The sequence below is a fragment of the Odocoileus virginianus genome, chromosome 3 (genome assembly GCF_023699985.2).
Source record: "Odocoileus virginianus isolate 20LAN1187 ecotype Illinois chromosome 3, Ovbor_1.2, whole genome shotgun sequence".
NCBI classification, from domain to species: Eukaryota; Metazoa; Chordata; class Mammalia; order Artiodactyla; family Cervidae; genus Odocoileus; species Odocoileus virginianus.
Genome location: NC_069676.1, coordinates 54,019,987 through 54,045,105, shown reverse-complemented (window position 1 = coordinate 54,045,105; position 25,119 = coordinate 54,019,987). Strand labels below are relative to the sequence as shown.

General features: G+C 34.8%; 1 protein-coding gene across 20 annotated transcripts in view; it reads right to left on the bottom strand.

Annotated features, from left to right (window-relative positions):
• TCERG1 (transcription elongation regulator 1) overlaps positions 1-25,119 on the bottom strand; it is a 52,793-nt gene that overhangs the window by 18,115 nt on the left and 9,559 nt on the right. For 4 of the 20 annotated variants that reach the window (XR_011486892.1, XM_070465580.1, XM_070465576.1 and 1 more), the window contains exons 4-15: positions 24,571-24,904; positions 24,149-24,268; positions 20,059-20,301; positions 15,788-15,850; positions 14,416-14,616; positions 13,521-13,693; positions 12,553-12,641; positions 4,180-4,340; positions 3,026-3,082; positions 2,815-2,881; positions 1,694-1,744; positions 202-337 (exon numbers count right to left, since the gene is read on the bottom strand). Coding sequence is in view for 19 of the 20 variants with exons in the window: in XM_070465580.1 (XP_070321681.1) it covers positions 202-337; positions 1,694-1,744; positions 2,815-2,881; positions 3,026-3,082; positions 4,180-4,340; positions 12,553-12,641; positions 13,521-13,693; positions 14,416-14,616; positions 15,788-15,850; positions 20,059-20,301; positions 24,149-24,268; positions 24,571-24,904 (1,695 nt within the window). In the remaining variant the exon portion in view is untranslated. Of the gene's footprint in view, positions 1-201; positions 338-1,693; positions 1,745-2,814; positions 2,882-3,025; positions 3,083-4,179; positions 4,341-12,552; positions 12,642-13,520; positions 13,694-14,415; positions 14,617-15,787; positions 15,851-20,058; positions 20,302-21,801; positions 21,881-24,148; positions 24,269-24,570; positions 24,905-25,119 lie in introns of those variants that run through there. The other 16 variants (XM_070465584.1, XM_020872394.2, XM_020872458.2 and 13 more) reach the window with 14 other exon arrangements.

Below are 25,119 nucleotides of genomic sequence, written 5' to 3'. Positions count from 1 at the left end.
GATAATAAAATGGCATTTAGTTAAAACATAATATAATTAGCCAAGAAAAACACTATCTGAAAAAGAGCACAGTGATTTGACAGGCTTCCCTTATCCCGCCCCCACGACATGAGCACTAACCTTAGATTTGACCTTTTAGCAAGACATATTTATATTACTTATACAAAACAGAAATATCTCCCCCAAAGATTGTTTTCTGACCCCTCTCTCTAGCAGCATGTCCTTGAACTGCTTCATTCGGGCCTCCAGAGGGACAATGGCCCTTTCTCGGGCAGCTTTAATTTCAGCTTCCATGGCAGCTTCTTTCTCTGAATCAATGTCTTTATTATCGTCTCTCCTATAAAAAAGAAAATACAGGCATCAACTGACAAAATATTAATAAATAATCTTACTAAAATCTTAAAATTACTGGAATATTCAAGACTCACTACTGAGCAGAATATTTTTGGCAAAAACAAATTATACTGAGCCTTTCAAATCAACTCTAAGGGATAAGCAACTTTCATTATAATAATAAAGTCACAATGAGCTTCTAATGATGTTACAGTGGCTACATTGTTAGGAAAGAAAAATACCTTTAATATGCTGTCTCTCCCTGATACTATTTGATACACAAAATAAACGACCTTACTTAAAAACAAAACTTATCCAATATTGCAATAAAACTCTATGTGTTAGAATCAAACAGCACAGAATATAATTTTTAGTTCTTGAAACGATATAGGAAAAACAGTATTTTCCAAAATGTTTTTACATTATAAATGCATACGATTTTTAATCTAATAAAACTTGGTAAAAGTCTTACTAATCTCAAATATTTATTTTGAAAATAAAATATCTGCAAATTTGGCTAAGTGGATATGTGAGATATATACCTTACCTACCTGACATTTTTTTTACTCACTTTCTGGGTGATAAGTTGAGATTTAAGTTGAAGGACAGGTCCCAGAGAGCAACATAGGCCCCGGAGTAGTTAGGTGGAATTAGAACTGTTCATCAATGACTAAACTACTTCTTGTTTCTCCAAAAATGCACCTCAGGGCTAAGGGCAACCCTGCTGCTGTACAGTACTCAGGTGAGTTTGTGAACATGAAATTAAGTCACCTCTCAAACATCTGCCCTATGAATAAGGCCCATTCATGTGAATAATCAAAAAAAGTAATTCAGTAATGCTCAGGTGTGTTTAAGCAGATCTTCCATCTTAAATTTGATCTGCTTTGTATACAAATAAAATTGGTTCATATTTCCTGCATAAACTTAAGGGAATTAAGAAAACAGAATATTAGGAAATTCAAAATCATGCTATATAGGCAAATGAAGGTAGCCCAGGTGATTTAAATGGAACTAAGGCTAGCCCACAGATATGGTGAGAGGTATTTAGCAATTTAGGGAATGAATCAAAAATAGAAGATATAATCCGTGACCTGCAGGAACTTAGCGAGATAGTCTGTGACCTAAGATATGCACAAAACAAACAGGTAAAAGCAATTTGCCAAACAATATACCCTCTTATAATAATTTAAGAACTATTTATATAAAGAGTTAAAAGACAAGAAATACAACTAATGAAAACAAATAACCTTTACAGAATTATACTAATTGAAAATGTCACAATACAAACTATCACTATCTATCTCAATAAAAGAAATAAAAGAAAAACTAAGCCAGGAAAAATAGGCTTTTAGCTTTGTACCTAAATAGAGAAGCTCGGGCAATCCACATAAAGGACTTCTTTGACATTCTCCTGATAAAAGCAGTTAAAAACCTTACAGAGTTGTCTATAAGAACAAACAATTAAAAACAACCTAAAAGTTTAACATTGTAGGAACATCCAAAATCATGGTACATAAACAGAATGAATACAGTCATTTATAATATTAAGAAAACAAATTCTTATTCTAGATTTTTAAAAGAACACAAATTCAGTTGATTACAACTAATAAAAAATACATTTGGACAAGAACTAAAAAGTCAACTGTAAAAATTCAAACAGCTGCTGTTACTGTGGTCAATTATAAGTCACACTTGAATATCTTAATTTCTTTAACACTGTTGCCAATAAAGAAACTTTTTTAAAAAAGAAACACCCTTAACAGGGGTTGTCTTACTGATTTCTCTGCCATAATTTGGCTGCATTCAATCTGTCCTCAGATAAGGACTATGATAAACCAATCCGTAATAATGTCTTCAAACTTTCCTTCTTGCTGCTAAATAATGGTCCCATGCCTCCCCCACTCATATACAAACACCTTCTACCCCACCCATTCACCCCCCGTAATTAGTAACATTCGTATTTTACTGCACACTGGTCAAACTAAGGCTTCCGTTTATACCACTCTCTTTCTCTCAGAGCACTTTCTAATAATAATAAGCTCAGGGGTTCCCTCTTCAACAAGTAATGACCATGGATACAAGGACTAAGTGAAATGATAAGTATATAAAAAGAGAGAGAAGTCTGGGTCTACATTTATCAGATTTTTGGAACGGTATCTGTTGGGGTCTACATTAGGAAGAAAACTTCTTTTTTTTATAAAATTCAGGTATAATGAATCTCTGAAAACAATTTATCATAATAATGTCATTTGGCTTCATAATACATATTTAAATAACCAAAACTCTTCCACATCTAGAAACAGAAGGGACACCATTTCTACATCCTAAAGCAAGGCTTAGTAATAGGCCTAAAGAGAGCAATCATGACTTCTGCCTCCTAACACACACATTACCTGTCCTAATCATGAACTGACTGCAGCCTAATCATCTTTTAAAAGGTAAAAATCTACCTAAATTACATAAACTATAAGTATTACTTACTTCCGTTTTTTGGCTTTAACAGGTTCATCTTCATTCATTTCTTCCATTAATTCTTGTTCTTCTTTAACTATAAGAAAATTTAATTTAACTGTCAGAATAAAAATAAGCAAGCAACAATTTAAATATTTAGGTATGAATCCTTCTGCTAACCACTACTGGAACACTTGTGTCAGCAGTATTTTTTTAAAGCTGCAACTTATAGCTCACTCACTTGCACTCATAGAGAACTGCCACTTTTGGATGGACAGCATTGTCGGGGTTGGGTGCCCTGGCAAAAAAAATTTTCAAAAATTATGAATAGTTATATGTACATGTTATGCAATCTTTAATAAAATTACTCCTTAACTATTTATGTATCTATAACACTTCTTTATAAAACATTAAATCATGATAATTCTACAACTCCTCTATTAATCTTCCCTTTAAACTTGATTCATTCTGAAATTTTTATTACAGAAAATTTATCAATAAATGAATATTGTATTCATTTATCAAATAAATGAATATTTATCAGATAAAGAATAAAACCCTTATACCTTTTGCACCAGGTAGACCAAGTTCCAATAATTTGGAAATCACAAGCAAGCAGAAAATGTTAGTACCATGTGTATATATATAATCTATGAAGACTTCTCAATTATTATAAATGATATATCAGGATTTGTTTCAACTAAAGTATTAAATTAGTCATTTATCATGCTTCTATACTACACAAAGGGTTTTTTTAAAAAACACAATCCTATCAATACCATGGCAAATTATCAATAAAAATGCAATAAAAATTAAATATAAATATTTATATTTATTATATATCTTATATATTGAAAGGCTGTCTGAGGGTAAGGTGAATTAAAAGATTATCTCTTAAGAAGGTGCAGGCGTCTCTCCAGTCCCAGGAATAAGGTTTACTTCCCCAAATTTCATCAAGTTTAAAAGACTGCAGTTTTAGTTAACCAAATTTTAATAAACAATATCTTAAAAATACTCTATACAGCTTGATTATTTCAAAATATGTAACACTAATCACAAAAGGTGCTAAAAGGCTCACCGAGGAGCACTGCAGTACTATTAGTAAGAATGAAGCAAGCATCAGCAGTACAACATATCCTGGACTAACTGACAACCTTGAAAAGAACAAGATGTTTTTAAAATACAAATAATAATAAATATTTACAAACCATAATTTTATCCAAATTGTTTTTTAATTATCTGAACTCAATCTAGAAGAGCAGTCTACTTTCCATTTCTCAAATATTCCTTTCTTTATATTCCTTGAAAACAGACATTTCTAAATTGCCTCATATTTTCCATAAAAATATTAAAAGCATATTAAAATCAGAGGACAAATGCTAATTTAAGACTTACTCAGTTTCTTCACCTCTTCCATCCCTTTTTTATGCGGGGGTTCCTGAATAATTTTGTCAACATCTGCCCTTCCAATCAGATCATCGGGCCGGTCCCACATAGAAAGACGGGTGGTAGGATTATAAAAGAAGACCCTCTCATCACCAGTCCAAACAACACACCTAGGAATAGTCAAACATTTTCTTACGTTATGGAACATATTTTACAGTTAGGTCTTTTAATGCCATCCAATCAAAAGGGGAGGTGGTAGTGGTGGGGAAGGACACATTCACATTATTATTACTTACAGGGAGCCAAATATGATTTTCAGAAAAGGAGAGGTGACTGGCTATGGGTTAAGTAAAATAGCAACTCAACATACTAACAGAAAACTAGCAAAACATTCATGAGCAGAATTTAGAGTGCTCAGGAACATGTCTGGCACACTCAATGTTAACCTATCACAAAAGATGAGCCTAACAGCAAATAATAATGCTATTAAACAGTTCTAAAGCTAAAGAACACACCACAGCATCTGACCTATTACATAATACTATTTCTTACCAAACCAGACTGCAAACTCAAATGCAATTATTTATGAAGCTTTTAATAATTGACTATACAAGTATCTAAAAATAAAAGCACCTATTGTGCTATGGCACTGTAACCCAGTACAACCCACTGTTCCTATTAATTACAACTAGAAACTCAGCAACAATGTAGAAAGAAACAAGTACCTAAGAACTCTCTAAGGTTTTAAAAAAAAAAAAACACAGATATGAAGTCAAAATTTAGAGAAGCAAGGGTATAAATTTCTCCTCCCTCAAACCTCTGCTGAGGCCCCTGGCTACACAGAATAGTAGCACAGGCAGCTAAAACTTCGCTTAGTTTTGCTCTGATTTCTCTTAAGCAGGTCTTTATGACCAGATCATCAAAGTTAACCAACAGCTGCCAAGCTCAAGGTGACCTAGATGTTACAATTAATCAGACAAAGTCTCTATTGTTGAAATAATCAAACACTTTACAGCAGCAATTATAATTACACAATGAGATCAAGAAAAACAAAACAAAGATAAGCCAAAACTTGAAAGAAGACAGAGGTTCTGAGCAGAGAAACTGTTAAAAAAGAAAACAAAAAAAAGAATGGTGTTTCAGGAACCTATGGCACTATATCAAAATGCCTGACAGACATGTCTGGGCAGAAAAAATTTAAAGACAAAATGGCCCAAAGATATCTCCAAATTTGGTAGACGACATAAATACTAAGGAAGTTCAGTGAACCCCAAACAGGATAGACTTCTAGAAAATCATTTTTAGACACAACATAAACAGATGGAAATCGAATATAAAGAAAAATCCTCGAGAGCAGTTAACAAAAAGTACAGCAGAAAACAAACAGGGAAACTAGTCCAGGGACTGTGGATTTCCTACCAGAAACCACAGAGGCAAAAATACATTAAAACAACATCATTAAAGTCCAGGAAAAACGGAAATGCCAACCTAGAATCCCAATAGAGCAAAAACATCCTTCATGAACAAAGGAAAAGAAGATATTCTCAATGAGGGGAAACCAAGAGGTTTCATTTCTATCAGAATTGTCCTGTAAGGAAGTTTCTCAGGCTAAAAGGAAGTGACACCTAAAAAAATACCAAACAAACAAATAAAAAAGCACCTGGATCCTTAGTAATGAAGGGGGAAAAAAAGAAATGGTAAATATCAAAGATTTTTTCCTCTTAAGTTCTTCAAAATATGTATGAAAAATTATGAACAACGCATGTTGGGGTTTTCAATGCATGTAATAGTAATACATATGACAACTATAACATAAAGGTCAGTAGGTACAAGGTTAAAAAAGAACCTATATGATAACAACGGTCCTACATTTTACGTGAAGTGCTACAATAATAACAATAAGTACGCTATGATGGTTAAGTGGGTATATTATAATAAAAGAAAAACTAAAAATTAATGCAAAGAGATATCACCCGAAAGCCAAAAGATAAAATTATTAAATGCTAGAAAATGTTCAAATAATTAAAATAAAGGGAGTAAAGGGCGAATGGAGGAACAAAAATAGAGAAGACAGAAAACAAATAATAGATTTAAATCCAACCAAAAGTTACATTCATGTTAACAGTCTAAACATTCCAAAGTGAATAAAAACACAAGACACTACTATAAGCTGTTTTAAGAAACTTTAAACATAAAATTATAGAAAGCTTTAAAGTAAATGGATGGAAAAAGCACAAAACAAAAGGTATTATGAGAAAGAAATGGGGTCTTTTCATGATTAAAAACAAAAGACAATCAGGAACATGTAACAACTGTAAAACATATATAAGAAGCCTGTTTACAGAGCTTAAAAGTAGATGAAATAGGCAATTCCACTATAATAGATTAACAGAACTATCTTAACAACTGCCAGACCAACCAAACCCTAAAACTAACAGTACCAAGAAAGATCACCTGGTGAACAATTGAAAAAAAAGAAGTCTTAATGAATTTGAAAGTATCAAAAACCAAAGAAAGCACATTCTCTGACCACAGGACAATTAAATCAGTACAAATGAAATACACAGAAAAAATTCAAATTAAGGAAATGAAAAAAAAGACTTCTAAATAATATGAGTCAAGGACAAAAATCAAAAATAAATTTTATAATTAAAAATTGAATGGTAATGAAAATACAACACATCAAGATTTGTAGGCTGGTGCTAAAGTGAAGTGAAGTTGCTTAGTTGTGTCCAACCCTTTGCGACCCCATGGACTGCAGCCCACCAGGCTCCTCCGTCCATGGGATTTTCCAGGCAAGAATACTGAATGAGTTGCCATTTCCTTCTCCAGGGGATCTTCCCGAACCAGGGATCAAACCCAGGTCTCCTGCATTGCAGGCAGATGCTTTAACCTCTGAGCCACCAGGGTGCTAAAGCAGGGCTTTAAAGTAAACTGTTAAGCTTTAAATGATAAGAAAAGAACACTAATGACCTAAGAGTAATTTCAAAATTACTAGAAAAAGAAGCTAGAAAAAGTATAAAGTAAATCCAAAGTAATCATAAAAAAGGAAATAAGAGAGGGAAAGAGTGAAGGCACCCAATCACCCTAAAACTTGTGGTCTTTATGAAAGACCACAAAACAGGCAAACTTCTGGCTTGACTGGTCCAGAAGAGAGAACAAATCACCACTATGTGGAAAGAAAAAGCAGTATCACCACAGATCATAGACATTTAAAGGATATTAAGAGAATAATAACAACAAAAACACTCAAAGGATACTAAGAAAATAATTAGAACAAATTCAACTTATACAAAATAAGCAAATTTCCTGAAAAATACAACTTAAAACAACACAAGAAACAAAACAAAATGAATGGTCCTATAGCTATTAAAGAAGTTTAAGTTGTTACCAAAAATCTTCCCCCCCAAAAAACTCTGACCACAGATGGTTTATTTGTTAATTCTATAAAACCTTAATGAAAAAGTATTATCTTACAAACTTTTTCAGTAAACAGAGGAATAGAAATCACCAATCTCCGTCCAACTCATTTCTTGAAACCAACAAAATCCTAATACCAAAATCCAACAAAAACATTACAAAAGAAACTTATGGATTCATATGCCACAAGTATAGATGCAAAAATACTTAGTAAAATATTAGCAAATCAAATCCAACAATACATTAAAAAAATTAATCTACCATGATTAAGGTTTATTACAGAAATGCTTGTTAAAGTTAGTTTAACAATCAAAATTCAGAGTAATTCTCCATATTAAAAGAATGTAAGAGAAAAATTCATTTCAAAAGATGTAGATTTATGATAAAAACAGTATCAAATTTTTTAAAAACCATATAAGCTAATATTATATCTGATGTAAAAGACTGAATTTCTCCCCCTACATAGAGAATAAGGCAGGGATGTTCATTTCTTCTACTTAGCATTGCACTGATAGTCCTAGCAACAAGAAAAGAAAAAGAAAATACATTAAAAATCAGAAAATAAGAAATGTGCTCCCATCTGCACGTGATAGAATTCTTCATGAAGAAAATCCCAGAGAAATCTACAAAACTATAATAGATGAATTTAGCAAGATTCTAGTCTACAAAATATCCAAAACCTTATTACACAAAAGTTTTATATTTTTATGAGACCAAATTTAATTATCTTTTTATTTACAGCTTCTAGGTTTTCTGTCTTACTTAGGAAGCATCTCCGTTCCCTCTCCAAAACTGCAATTACATGGTCCTAATGTTTTTATAGTTCATCTGAATACCTGAAAGATAACCACTTGTCCAAATTATCTTCCAAGTTTTATCAATGAAGGAATGTATCAACAGTGTAATTTTAATTCCCTAATTATTTTCTATTTCTTATAAAATAGGTAACCGTAACTTTCAACTGTTCAGCTAACCAAGCATGCTACTTCATTGGATAATCAAATTTTATTAGTTTATTTCTTGGTATCCTTACATGCTGCTCTTCAAATTACTATTTCTTAAGAGATAAGCTAAGAAATTACATGTAAATTATGAAGTTTCATGTTTTCCTTAATTACACTGTAATTTTTTTCTTGGTATCATCGGTTTGGCTTTATTTTACCTTTTTTTTAATAAAGAAGGATCAAAAATTATAAATTTTCTAGGTTCAGTAAACTTTAGTTTCTGGTTCTAATAAAGTTTTTAATGTTTTGACAAAACAAAAGTCTTTAAGGTCATGGAGACTTGTAACTTTTCCAATTGCTTACTAAGACTGCATCACAAAGATTTAGCGTGCCATAAAGACAGAGGAACTAGAGATCAAATTGCCAACACCTGTTGGATCAGAGAAAAAGCAAGAGAATTCCAGAAAAACATCTACTTCTGCTTCTGCTTGACTACGCTAAAGCCTTTGACTGTGTGGATCACAACAAACTGGAAAATTCTCAAAGAAATGGGAATACCAGACGACCTTATATGCCTCCTGCGAAACCTGTGTGCAGGTCAAGAAGCAACAGTTAGAACCGGACATGGAATAACAGACTGGATCCAAACTGGGAAAGGAGAATGTCCAGGCTGTATATAGTCACCCTGCTTATTTAATTTATATGCAGAGTACATCATGAGAGATGTTGAACTAGATGAAACACAAATTGGGATTAAGACTGCTGGGAAAAATATCAATAACCTCAGATATGCAGATGACACCACTTTATGGCAGAAAACTTTGAGGAACTAAAGAGCTTCTTGATGAAAGTGCAAGAGGAGAGTGAAAAACTTGGGTTAAAACCCAGCATTCAAAAAGTGAAGATCATGAAACCCAGCATTCAAAAAGTGAAGATCATGGCATCCGGTCCCATTACTTCATGGCAAATAGATGGGGAAATAATGGAATGAGTGAGAGACTTTATTTTTTGGGGCCCCAAAATCCCTGTAGATGGTGACAGCAGCCATGAAATTAAGACGCTTGTTCCTTAGAAGAAAAGCTATGACAAACCCAGACAGCCTAATAAAAAGCAGAGACAATACTTTGCCAACAAAGGTCCATCTAGTCAAAGCTATGATTTCTCCAGTAGTCATGTATGAAAGTTAGAGCAGGACCATAAACAAAGCTGAGTGCTTGAAGAATTGCTGCTTTTGAACTGTGGTGTTGGAGAAGACTCTTAAGAGTACCTTGGACTGCAAGGAGATCCAACCAATTTAAATCCAATCTAAAGGGAATCAACCCTGAATATTCACTGGAAGAACTGATGCTGAAGTGGGCTTCCCTGGTGGCTCAGACGGTAAAGGGTCTGTCTGTAATGCTGCAGACCCGGCTTCGATCCCTGGGTCGGGAAGATCCCCTGGAGAAGGAAATGGCAACCCACTCCAGCACTCCTGCCTGGAAAATCCCATGGACAGAGGAGCCTGGCAGGCTACAGTCCATGGGGTCACAAAGAGTCTGACACGACTGAGCGACTTGACTTTACTGATGCTGAAGCCTAATCTCCAATACTTTGGCCACCTGATGAGAAAAGCCAACTCACTGGAAAAGACCCTGATGCTGGGAAAGACTGAAGGCAGAAGGAGAAGGGGATGACAGAGGACGAGATGGTTGGATGACATCACCGACTGAATGGACATGAGTTTGAGCAAGCCCCATAAGATGGTGAAAGACAGGGAAGCCTGGCGTGCTGCAGTCCATGGGTTCGCAAAGTCAGCCATGACTGAGCCACGGAACAACGAAGTCAAAGTGAGGCTGCCTTTATTTGCCATTCATAATTTGTTTGTAACCTGTGTTGGATTTCAACTTATGAAAAATTTATCTTTGAACTTATGTTATTTGAAATTTCATATTTACCTAGGCTGGCATGGCAACTTTATTTTTATTTACATATTTATATCAATTGATTAATTGCTGATGCATTTCTTTAGTTTATTTCCATAGGTTTTTACTTAGTATTATGGAAAAATTGAAACATACAGAATATTCTAAGAATGTCTCTAGAACAATGAACACAATATACTGATCATCTAGATTTAGACTTAATATTTTATCACATGCTCTTTATCACGTATCTATCCTTCCCCTAAATATCTGCCAGTCTTATTTTTTTGATATATTAAATGATGCAGATTATCAGTACACTTCACCCTAAGCACTTTATCATGCATATTATTAGCACAAGGTAGTTTTGTGACACAAGAATTCTTTGTCCATATGCTGAGTGCTTAGTCGTTTCTGACTCTCTGCAACCCCATGAATTGTAGCCCACCAGGCTCCTCTGTCCATGGGGATTCTCCAGGCAAGAATACTGGAGAGGGTTGCCACGCCCTCCTCCAGGGGATCGTCCCAACCCAAGGATGGAACCCAGGTCTCCTGCAATGCAGGTGGATTCTTTACCACCTGAGCCACCAGGGGAAGCCCTGGCGACACAGGAATTCTTTGTCCATAGTCTTTCTATTAATTCTGAAATATCCTGACAGCTTCTCACTCCACACCTACGGCTCATACCACTGGAACTGCATTAGCACACCTAGGGAGGAAAATAACCAGAAAAACATCTTAACTGTCTTCAGCAATCATACTCTTGCTGACACTACTGGTCTTGTCTGTGGGAAAAGCAAATGAGTAAATATGCCAAAAGGCCAGGTTTTTCAATCTCCGCATTATTGGCATCTGGGCCAAATAATTAATTCTTACAGGGAGCTGCCCTGTATATGGTAGGGTGTTTAGGAGCAGCCCAGGCCTATACCTACCACATGCCTTTAATACCTTCCAGTTACAACAACCAAAAATGCCTGCAGACTTTGCCCAACATCCACTTCAGGGAGGGGGCTGAGGGGAGGAAGCCAAATTACTTCTGATTGAAAACCACTGCTGCTGCTGCTGCTGCTAAGTCACTTCAGTCGTGTCTGACTCTGTGCAACCCCATAGATGGCAGCCCACCAGGCTCCCCCGTCCCTGGGATTCTCCAGGCAAGAACACTGGAGTGGGTTGCCATTTCCTTCTCCAATGCATGGAAGTGAAAAGTGAAAGTGAAGTCGCTCAGTCGTGTCTGACTCTTCGTGACCCCATGGACTGCAGCCCACCAGGCTCCTCTGCCCATGGGATTTTCCAGAGTACTGGAGTGGGTTGCCACTGCCATCTCCAGAAAACCACTGATCTAGGCAAAAATCAGCAGTGACCACTAAAATCACACACAAAAAAAGGGACAACCAGATTCATCCTGAGGGAAAGGTCTTCATCAGTTAGTCTGCCAAAAAGATCAAGCATGAATTTGATCACATCTCTGTAACTGCCTGCTAAATTTACAGGAAATTCAGAATGGAGGATTCTATTAAAAATAAAACCCAGTAATAAAACCCAGACTGTGGGCTTCTATAGAACAAATAATAAAACCAAGGAGAAAAAAGGAAAACAAGTTGAAGGGGAATTTACAGATTACAAGACTTAAGAAACAAGCCAACTCATTGCCATGAGTAGACTGAATACAGATTAAATAGAATAGGGAAAGAAAGCCCTGATGTGGGGAGAGGAAGAAAAGGGAGAACCAAATAAAAAAAGGCAAGAAAAAACAGACTACTCAAAGCTAAGATAAAAAGATGTAATTTTACACAGTTCTCTGAACATAATCATTTTGAGGATAAAAAGCAATTTTAAAACATTTCAAACAATAAAAAAGGAGATTCAGGATCTAACAGTGGTTCAAATCTATAATTATAATCTGTAAATATTAATAGAGAGTTCTGTGAGAAGAGCAAGACACTGCAGCAGTTGAATTTTAGGTTTGAGAATCCAAAATAAAACAACCAAAAAACATTCAGTATTTGACACATACTTTTTTTAAAGTACTTTCTCTTCCTATTGTGTAATAATGTAATAATCAAACATGGTAATAAATAAATAAATAAAACAACTTACTAATTAAGTAACCTACATACCACGGAGTACCAGGAATAGGGGTAGTAGCTACTGGCTTTGCCTTCTGGGCAGCTTTTTCTTCCTCAGTCATCTCTTCTTCTTTGGGCTCCTATGGGAAATTGTATTACTCCCATTAAATTAGTATCACAAAATTATACTTAAATATCCCACAAACATTAGACTGCAAATACCTTAAAGTAAAACTAACATAATGTCTGTTGCTACCATACAGAGGGGAGACACTGAGTCAGAATTTCTAAATCTTTGCCCCTTAGGCAGAGCTGAATTCCATGACAGTAGAACCTATTGGCTTCCCAGATGGCACAGTGATAAAGAATTTTCCTGCCAATGCAGGAGATGTAAGTTTAATCCCTGGGTCTGAAAGATCCCCGGGAGTAGGAAAATGGCAACCCACTCCAGTAGTCTTGCCTGGAAAATTCCATTGACAGAGGAGCCCGGCGGGCTACCATCCATGGGGTTGCAAAGAGTCAGACATGACTGAGAAGGCACACACATAGAAATATAGACCCCGTCAGAAGATGTTGTTTCTAACTTAGAGAGTCATTAACCATCTGTTTAAGGGTAGAAATAAGGAAAGGGGTATAGAATATTAGAGGAGATTTCCTCATTTAAGGTTATTTCTTTTTCTGCTAAATTCCTTACTTAGCAGAGCATCCAAAAAGCAGAGCTCTTTTAGTGCTGTTCAGAAATTATTCCATGCAAGAGAGGACAGGTAAAATACAATGAACAATCCCCAAATATGAAGTTGTACTTAAAATTATAAGATGTAGCAGCTTGTAAGTCAGGAGGAGACATCAGCTCTGGTCCAGGGCTTGCTCTTTCTAGGGCAGCCTTGGTTTCGTGTAAGAAGTAATTCAATGAAATTTTCATAGGAAAAATTGAATTACAAATTTCAAAGAACCCTAAAATTTCAGGGATCAGATTTACAGCAATTATCTAAAACTACAGCAAACAGATTTTCAGTTACCAGTAAACTGTATCCAACAATCAACGCTGGCTCTCTTGTCAGTAGGAAATGGCCCTTTACCTCCTTTATCTCCTTTATCGGCTCTTCTTTAGGATCTTCCTCCTCCGTCTCCATTGGCAGAGGCTCTTCAGAAGGTTCTTTAATTGGCTCTTTAATCTTCTCCTCTAGTTTTTCTATTAAAAAATGGAGATAACATCACATAGTGGTTCTGATGTAACTTCTGATGAACTCTGAGACTAAGCAGTAAGGATATTCCATTTCTAGCTGTTAACCACAAAAATTATTCTTCCTGTAAAACTTTCTTCCTGTAATATCATTGATTTGAATCTAATGTCATGCTCAACTTCAAATACCTTGCTATACTAATTAGGACTGTCAGCAGAAAAGAACTACTGATTTCAGAAGGACATAAAGTCTTACATTCATGTATCATTTTTGCTACAAATGAAAGGGATAACATACTAAAAAACAGAAACAGGGACTTGTGATTATAGAAAATTATGAGTCCTCTTCCTCCAAGGTTCCAACAGCCTAAAGTTTTTTTTTCAGAACACACACAATACACACATTCCTTCCTGGTCACTATCATCAATCTCAGGAAGGATGATGACAGTAATTCAACAGCTAATTAGGCAATTATGCAATTCCTGACAGCAGTAAAAAATATATCTATTAGTGTGGACATATAATTTAACTTCTCTAAATGGTAAAATGATGGACAAACATGTAATGCAGAACAACCGTGGCTTTTTAAATGAACACATTATCAATTCAGTGGAAATAATCCAACACTACATAAACAGAAAATCCCTCAAATGTTTTAAAAAGGAATTAATTCAGAATTTCAAATACCATTCTATGTATACTATGTCCCACTAAGTCATTACAACTATACCTTTTTCCTTTAGCTCTTGTGGTTTTTCCCAGGTTGATTCTAATGTTCTATTATTATAATAATATGTCTTCCCATCTGCTGTTTTATATTCAGTCCATTCAGAAACTGCTGTTGCTCCAGCTAAGGTAGCAGGTGAAGCTGCAATAGCAACCTGGGGATGTATCATAGGTACGATAGGAGGGGCCATTCCTGGCAATACACCTAAAAGAAGAATAATAGAAAATATCAGATCCAAGTACCAAATTGTGATACAAAGTAAAACTTCAAAATATGAGCTAAATCTTTCTATCAAACATAATAAATGAATGAGCGAACTGAAACAAAAAAAAAATCATATAAAATATTACTTAATTACTTAAATCTGGCTTACTTCTAATGCCTAAATTCAATTAGATTCAGAAATTCAACCCAAGAAGTACCTTGAAGTCAGAAATTTGCATCACACCTATAATGAAATTGTGATAAATCATAATAACATAAAACTTTAAAAATTATAAATTCTCAAATTTTAATAGAAATATATTTTTATAAAGAATTTCTTAAGTTCTAATGAAGTCAAGGCAACAAGCACATTTACTAAGAATATTTCCTGAGGTAAAATTATTTTCTTGTTCTAAGATACTTAAAAAGGATACAAATAAAATTCTATTTCAAAGTAAATGACTGAAAAAATAAATAAATAAAAATAAATCTGACTCTGTTATCAAAGCAATTTTAACATAGTAAGTGATTAAGTCACATAGCCCTGTAAACTGACAGCTTATTCTTTTCCAAAAAGAGAGCAAAGTTTCTTTTATTTTTAAAAGATAAGCCAAGATTTATATTTTTCACCAGACAGCTAAATAAGCTGGTGCTACATAATCAAAAATGTGAATTAAAATTGGGAAAAAAAAATCTTCATGTCCTATACTAGAAGTTAAGTTTCAGGTAGTTAACTTCAGTAACTTTAAAATGCAAATTTATACTATACACACAAATATTCACACACATAAACTCACTGGCATGCAAGCATAATCACATCACTTTACACATGGAAATGATTTTTTTATATTTAACTTAAAAAACACACATCAAAAATAAAATTAAATGTTATGAATATGAGAATGAAGTTGTTTACACTTATTACAAAAATCAAGATATAAAGTGATCTGACCTTATTTGCTTTTGTGAACCAACAAAGCTAAAACTACAGGCAACTGGGAAAATTAAGTGTTGGCCAAATATGACAACTGCATTTATACTGCTCATTAAAAAGAAAAATATAAAAAAATCCACTCACTTGGGCAAAATAAATAAATAAAAGGATAAACAACAACATTCACTACCATGCCAACTTACAGACAAAACAAACTAAGATGGTTTTAAAAATTACCGGTCTTGGTGGTAGCGACTGTCTTTACATACGGGCAGCTGACTATTTGCATCATTGCTACACCTGTAAAATGGATAAGCAAGCATACGTTGGAAAGCTGCCATTGTATGTCGGCTACCACTGGGATTCAGGGAAATAATTTACCACTACAATTTAGAATGTTATTTCCAAATGAAAAAGACCAAGGATGGAGTAAAATTTCTTTCTGTTTGACATTTTGTGGGAAGTGGTGCCAAATTCAATGATAACTAATTCTAAGTTATAGCATCAATTACCTTTTTATCAAACCAGCTGGTAATTTTTGAAGGAGTCTCAAGAGTTTAAAATCAACAAAGGAAAAGTCCCTTCATTACATATGCATAACAGGTTTCCATGTGGGACATTTTCCCACAGGACCTCAAGTCCATGCTGCTTAAGAAACTAGTGAAAGGCAGACGCAGCATGGCACTGACAAGACACCCTCTCTGTGCCGCTGCTAAGTGGGAACTACATGCAGAAGCAGAGGCATGGAGCACAACCATGCAGAACAGTAAGGCAGGACAAAGAGTGTGAGAGCAAGGAAGAAAACTGAGTAGGAGATAGATCCAAATATTCCACTGCAAATAATAAAAAGGGCAAGGATGAACAGGAGGGTAGCATCCAACTAAAGACAGAATATCCACGTGTAGTGCCTGTTCTGTGAAATGCCATGGGCTTGGGACACTGTGGAGGTAGGCTAACAAATTAAGAAAAATACAGCCTTACTGATGACTACATGGGTTGATTAATTTAGAAACCTCAATTTGTTGAAGCTAGCTAAAGGAATGGAAATTACATACAGTTCTTAGAAGAATGAAGCCTCATTACGATGCATTACAATGATGATAAAAAGGGAATGAAAGGAAAAGCGGGAAAACTAAGATTTTTGAATTGAGGAAATTTGAAATTAAAGAATGAATTTAAAAAAATTTTTAAAGGAAAAGGCCTAAAGCAAAGGGTTTGGAAATTAAATTTTATCTTCTATTTGTTTTGGCTAAAAAAAATACTAAACTTATTTTGGTATTGACAAAAATTAAAAAGAATAAACTATTTTCCCCACAAAGTACAACATGAAACTCTTCATGATTCAGAGAAAAAAATTAAAGCTAAACCCCTGGGATTATAAATAATGTGCCTATGTTCACTCACACACACACAAAAATACTGCCAATTTTTGCAAACTGCCTTAACTTCTTAATTATATTTTAAATAAAAACATAAAGCTAAACCTTCTATTAACACTGAAACTAAAACAAATGCACTGGATCATAAAAGCATGCTGAATAGTTATATGTACAGTTTTATTTTCCATGTTTAAAGAAAGCAATGGAAAAATTCATTTGGTTAGAAGTTACAGCATGTATTAGGTTTAAATTAGTATAAATACTGCCATCTGCAGGACTACTGAGCCTAGTAAGCCAGCACTAGAAATTCCAATCTTAGAATATATGAACTTTATTCTCAAAGATTGTTCCTAAAGACATACCCCAATAAATAATTTCAACTATACAACTAAAACAGAAGAAAATCCTACCTACTGATATTTAGGCCTAACTGCCATGTCTAATATCAACCAGGCCAACAGAGAACTCTTGTATTTGACTATCAATATTACAGGTCATGATAAAAGAACATTTCTGTTTCTTCTCATGTTAAAAAGGTTTTCTGAGGATGACTATATGTGTACCATGAAGACTCACAAAATAACCAAAGAGCTAAATTTTTAGTCTTCTTTTTAAAAGGAGCAGCTGTTCAATTTCCCTACAACTCCATCCATCCTCACATTATGTTCTACCAGGAAATTAGAAAATTCCATTTAGTATTCTGGATAATCCTGATGTCACTGACTACAAGCTTCTTAAAATTCCAAATAAGATTTTACAGTAGAAATCCTATAATCCTAATCCAATTCACTATCCCAAAGCCCACCTCTGAAGGTTTTTACACCTAACTCTTCCACTCCTTTCCTTCACTAAGTATCCCCTCTTTAATCATCCTCAGAGCCATATATACAATGTTTCAAACAGCACTTAAGGCTCCAAGATAAATTACATCCAAATCCCCCATTTACCTTACTACAAATATTCAACAAATATTACTTCAAAAATATTAATATTACTTGCTATAAAAAATTAGTTCCCTCTCCAAAGAATCTTTCGTATCATGCACAAAATTTTATAGATTATCTAATTCAGGTCGTCTTCCAACTGACCTAAAAAATGTCATTAATAGCTGCCATTTATTAAACGTCTTTTTGCTGACAAACTTCATAGGTACTACCTCATCTGGTAACCCAAATGTTTACCAACTGTTCTAAAATTTAATGGTGGGTGAGGGCCAGAGAAGACCAAGATATTCAAAGACAGCTGTAATTGAAAGGATTTTATTGTGACAAAATTCCACTTCCTATAAAAATAATTTTGGTACTAGCAAAGAGTACTCTTTGCTACTCACTGGTACTAGCAAAGAGTACTCTTTGCTACTCACTGGTACTATTAAGAACCTCCAGAGCAAAACCAAACTCTTTTAGATACCAGCCTTTCCAATATCTCATATATGTTATGATACTACCTCTCAATCTTCTCTCTACAGAATTAACAACCCCAGCTCCTTAAGATGACTCAGAATTCAGGATCTGGTCTTAACACTGTCCTGGCCCTAAAGCTGACCAAGATTGCAAGAGATTATGTCACGCTTTTATTCATTTATCACTTAATTTTCTACAAAGAGTATGCCAAAGAGGAAAGTATCTAGCTGTTTACCTTTAATTTTGAAAAAGGGTAATACCTAGTATTTGAGAAGATTTTTTAATTTTCTTCTTCCTTTCAAATGATTTCAGTTTCTTAAATATCATATACTATGCATTATCTAACACTACAAGAACATGAAAAAGATTTTCCAAAAAACCCACTGATTCTTAAAATTTTGGCTTCTTTCTTGCTCAGGCATAATAGCTGAAAGTGTTCTTTTCAAAGTAGTTACAAGGAAGTAGACAATTAGAGCAACAGTGATAATTCATGTGTGCAACTCTTACCAGCTGTATCACAACCCTATTTTACACAAAAACTAATGCAATGAAGCAGCAGTCACGTGGAAGGGATGCAAAATTAGCAGACAGGCGGCCTAGGTTCTATTCATCTTTGCTACAAACTAGCCTTGTAAACTTGACCTTTTTAGTCAGTGTCAGTCGCTCAGTCATGTCCAACTATGGACTACAGCCCACCAGGCTCCTCTGTCCATGGGATTTCCCAGGCAAGAATCCTGAAATGGGTTGCCATTTCCTCCTCCAGGGGATCTTCCCAACCCAGGGATCCAAACCGGGTTTCCTGAACTGCAGTTAGATTCTTCACTGTTTGAGCCACCAGGGAAGCCCTGACCTCTTTAAGGGATCAATATTTTCAACTATAAATCTGGGAGAATAGACGATGGATTAAGGAGTAAATGTGTCTGACAACAAAAACACTCTCATATTAGGATGCTGAACACTATCATTGTTTAATTCCTATGGGGAAAAACTTTACTCCAAAATCTTTTAATTCCTTCTCTAGTTGAAATGATTTCCCCTAAGAGAATAAAAGACATTCACTGCAATTATGTAAACATTTAAGTGGTATATGTTATACTTCACAATTGTTACAGGGGAAGCATGCATTCTGTTTCACATGAATTTTTTAAAGTTACATGACTCACAATTTTTTCTCAGTATAACATCATTATTATGAGCATGGTATTTGGATCTGAAGTGCCCAGACTCAAACCCCAACACCATCTCTTATCAGCTATGTGACCATGGGCAAGTAACCTTAACCTGTCTGTGTAGCTACCTCCTAAGATGGTGGTGAAAATTACATGACTTATTACATGAAAAGTGCTTGGACCAATGGATGATATATAAATCACTTGTGGTAACTCTTATGACGTGATTTCTTAACTTTATACAGTCAATCCCTTAAAATATGGCATTTAGAACATATTTACACAAAAAGATGATCACTTTTAATTCATTGAGGCCATTATCCAAAATAAGTGTAGCTTTAAATGTGGCTCTAATTTTAAGACATGTAAACAACAATAACAAAAAAGGACATTTACCAAAACTGAAGAGAAAATATTGCAGTTAGCCATGAATCTTTCAAAAATGTTTCAAACAAGTGAGATTCAAGGCAAATTTCAAATGCAACAGACACATGAGAACAAACTAACTGACAATATGAAAACATAACTGGAAAAACTATTATCATCTATTGGTTTACCTGGAAGTGGAATTGGCATGCCAGGAAGGGGAACACGAAACGGAGGTACCATTACTGGTGGAAAAGCAGGTATTGCTGCTGCTGGCTGAGGTACTGAATGAGGAACAGCAGGAGGTAACGTCTGGGGGTGCGGCTGAGGAACGGTTTGCACAGGTGTGGCTGTAGGAGCAGGAGTTGAAACACTAACTGTAGGCGTGGCAACTGAAACAGCAGAACTTGGGGTCTGATCTTGTGTTGTGGGTGCTGATAAAAAATAAAACAAAAATATGTATCACTCGTTCATAAACGATTTTACTATACTCATTCATCATTCACTCATTCAGTATTTAAGGGCCATTCCATGCACTGCAAGGTATTTATAACAAGGTCTCTGTCTTCAAGAAGCTTGAAAATAGTTAAATGAAACACAAAAAAATAAGTAAAATACAAAGTGAGATGGGATAAATGTACATGAATGTGAATCAAGACAAAAGACCACTTCTGTGAAACGGTAAAGAAAATTTTATACTGTGATGATAGGCCTTGAAAGATTATGATTTTAACAAGGAAAATGACAAAATGAAAAGAGAAAATAAGCAAGTGGTGAGAAAACTGAGTAAAAGCAAAGACTAGGGGACAAAAAGGAATTGTTTAGAAAGGCAAGCAGTCAACTAGTCAAACACTAGGCATACCAACAGAACCAGTAAATTATAGCTGGAAAGGTAGGCAAGAAATAAGTATAAACTGGGAGGCCTTGAACACACAACTAATGAGTTTGCACTCAACTGGGTAGGGAAAGGGAAGAACTCATATAAATGCAGAGAAATAATCTAAAGGAATGAACACCAAACTATATCTGTATACACCCTTTTGTTTTTACTACACATGCTTCATAGTTTGATTTTTCAATAAGAATGCATTCATGTGTTATTTATGTGACTTCATGAATGTAAAGGGGATGGGTGGAGGCAGAATGAAGTTTTCTGAATTAAAGAGTAATAATCACAGTTCATTTGATGAATTAACCTGGCAGATGCATAGGAAGAAAAGGAAAAACAGAGATGTGAAAAGCAATTTCAACACATCTGGAGTTGTCCAAGAGAGGAAGAACAGAGGGAAAAACATATGCAATAACTAATGACTGACTGGATATGAACAAATGGAGTAAAGAAACAACTTGGGTTTCTTATAATTATTTCAAAATAAAAAGGTTAAAAAAAGAGAAAAAAAACACTCAGGTTTCCAAAGTGAGACCAGGAAAATGTGAAATTCAGAATAATTTGGCTCTGCTAATACATTCTTTTTAGGTATGAAAAATAAAAACATTTCACCCCTAGTAATCGCACATAAAATCAAATTGTGACTCTTGAAATATATAAAATTCATATTTCCCTTCTTTAAAGTTTCAGTTCTCAAATATAACATCCATGTAGTGGCACAAAACTAAACCATCTAGTTTCAAAACAAAATTTGTTTTTATAATTCATTGGTAACAAATACGTCATCTTTATCTTGACAGAAGGAAAAATGTCAAACTTTACCTATATTGGACTAGGAATGAATTCATCAAATTTATAAATAAAACAGTGCTTTCCCAACCTTTATGCCAATTTTATTCTAAGGGAAAGCACACTGTTTAATGCAAACCACCCAATAATTCAACTGAAAAATTTGTCACTATCTTTCCTTCAGCTCCTAACAATGAAAAACTCACTCAGGCTGGGAAGATGTGTGCAATTTCATACTTGTTAATGAGGGACTCACCTTGGCTAAATAGACAGCAGGGCCAAACAAGTATCTTCAGGGGCCCAGGAATGAATTGGTGGTCTAGCATAGACCTAGCCTTAGGGTACAGTATCATATTAATATAATTTTATAACAGTGTGAAAAATACAAATTACATGCAACATTTGCCCAGTCCCATACATATACCATTTATCATTTGTAATCTACTGCAATAGCTGAAAATATATCTAGTTATTTCCCAACTTCCCTGAGAAGTAGGATTTCATCAGCATTTTTCACAAACTTGCACAAGATAAAACGAGTTTAGGCTCACATGGGGTTAAAATATAAACTCCTTAATTTTTAGGTCCATTTACCCACAGATTTATACTGCAGTTAATAGAATTACATTTTTCAAAGTATTATGGTAATAGTACTTAGTAATATTTGTTAAAATTATGATATAAAGTACTGAAGTCAGGAAAATGAGTTAGAAAGGGATCAAATTTCAAGGGGAATGGTACACCAATGGAGATGGCAGAAAGTATTCACTCATCCTCTTGCTGAAACAGGATTTTCTGAATTTGATTAGTGGCCGTGAGTTATGACAGAAAAGGGACAAAGGAAATAAAAGAATTAAATGAGGAGCTGGGAGAATGGTAGCTAGGACTTTAGAGTAGGTAAATTTCTACTAACTCCATTTGCTAAAATGACTAGTATAACACTACATCTCAAAATATACTACTAATCCAACCTCAGACCTTAAAGACAAGAGACTACCTCTAAGAGATGGAAAAATATTAAGAATTACAGTACGGTAACACTTCATGACAGTGAATCAAGAGAAATAAAAACAGATGTCAGGAATACTCAAAGACAACATCAAAACTAATGTTTAAAGGCAATAAAAAGAACATTTCACTGTTTTGTTCTTAGAATAAAGACATCCCTTCGTATCACTGAAGAGTAGTGCAAAAAAAAAAAAAAACAACAACAGGAATTCTGAATAGAATGGTTAATAACCACAAGACACCTATGGGCCTACTAACAGACCACTCCAATACAGAAATGGAATACAGAGAGAACAGTTCAAAGGTTTTGGCTATCCACTTTACTGAACAAGTACTACGGACTTCTCTTTCCAAAGAAGGCAGGGAAAAAAACAGAAGCAACACAGAGATTCCCCGTAGGACCACACTGCTTTTAACGATCTCCTTCTCCCATTTCAACCAAAAGTACCCCATTAAAAACTGGCAGCTTTCTGCCTTGCCGTACAGGTTTAAGAAATATTTCCCTATAAAAAGGCAAAGATCCTCAACCAACTAGCTAGTATCACTGCTAAACTTCTATATTTTCAGAATTCAATATAGCTACAGAAGAAATCAGACTAATAAAGCATTATTTTCATCTTCCTATTAAGTATATTTTCTCCCAAACTATCTAAAAAATATCAAATAGGGCCTTAAAAAAACTGTCTCCCTATCACAGGTACCTTAACTACTTTGTTTACTACTTGTGTAAATAAAATCAAATTTGAATTTTTAAAATGACTAGATTTCTTTTATTTCTTATAAGGTAATATACACCAATAATTCCCTAGTCCCCAAAGCTACTGGGGGAGGGAGAAGAGTTTCTTTTTTCCCCCTTATTCTCACCTATTAAGCAGGTAGGAAAAGAATCTAAATTGTAATTGCCTTATAAGGATAACTATGTATCTTCATATCATATTAAATAATCAAATCAATAAAATTATTTAAATATTTGGTTGCTCAATCTGAACCTGCAGAATAAGTACAGCATTTATATATATTAAAAAAATAAAACCCAGAAATGGTATAATAAATATTAATGACAGTCTTTTAAGCAAATTAACATTCTTCTCTCCTCACCCCTGAAATCTATTCAACACTGCTCATCTTTAGAAAAAAGACATACCTTTGGGCTTCTGTGATTTCACACCTGAAAGTTCTCTTACCTTTTGGACTGCTTCTAACTCAAGTCCTCATTTCATCTGCCTGCACATCATTCCGAGTCCTATCTACCTTTAAACAAGATTACTGGAAGTTTTCCGCAGTTTCCCCAATTTCAACACTAACCAAAAACTGAGCACAGGAAAAAATCTTACAGAATACTGAATTTATACAAATCACTTAGTGTCTGCCTGCCTTACCCATTTGCCTGGTTCTTAAAACTCCATAACCTGGTCTCTTATTCAATATATTAACTAATAAAAATCCTCCCACCTAACAATCTTACAAACTATATTTACCGTCATTTCCTGACCTATGTTTCCCCCATCTGAAACACCTCTCTGAAATTTTGAACCTATTCAAATCCTATTACACACCCTTTATGATCCATCTCAATACCCATGTAGTCCACTCACTTGTCTCTCCGTTTTCTTGAATTCTTATATCTTCTAGTTTCGCTGTATAACTCTGCACACTATTTTCTAATTGTTTCACATGCATTTTTCTTGCCTCCTCAATTAGAAAAACTGGAAACTCTGTAAGATAGGGGCCAAGACTCACACTTATTTTGCAAATCCACAGCACCCAACATTACTGTTGGCCAAGTTGAACAAGCTAACTCTGCACTTTCCCAGTTTAGCTTCATGAATTTCAATTGAACAAATAATTTCTTCTACTAATATAAATTTCTGTTCTTTTTAGCCAAAAGTCTTAATGTCAAAAAATGTATTTTAAATAATATCAAGGATAATACTTAAACTAGGACCATATGGGAATGCATTCCTACTTGTCCATTTCTCTAGTCCCTAAATGAAAACCCATGCTGACTAATACTCACTCGATACTGTCTGCGAAACTGAAGAGGCAGTTGTTGTGGTAGAAGTGGTAGAGGATGGCGTTGATGATGATGTTGAAGTAGACACTGCAGGTGCTGAGCTACTGGTCGTAGGGGTGGAAGCACCGACCGCTTGTGCTTGCACTTGCACCTGCGCCTGCACCTGGGCCTGAGCCTGGGCCTGGGCCTGGGCCTGGGCCTGAGCTTGTGCCTGGGCCTGGGCCTGAACCTGCGCCTGGGCTGCAAGCATAGGTGTCAGTTCTGACTGCTGAATAACCTTAACTCCATCTGGCTTGGTCCATGCAGATTCACGTGTACGAGCATTATAATAATAAACCTGCAGAGTAAGCAAAATCATCAGTTTCAAAGAACATGTCAACTATCATTTATAAATAATACAATTGTATTTTGCCTTAAATAGTATTTTTTTAAAAACCTAGAAAAGAGAAAATACATCAAAATTGGCTATTCATATGAAATTATTGGTGATTTTTCACTTTCTCCTTTTCCCTCAATTTTCTATAAAGAGCATATTGTATTTTTAACACACAT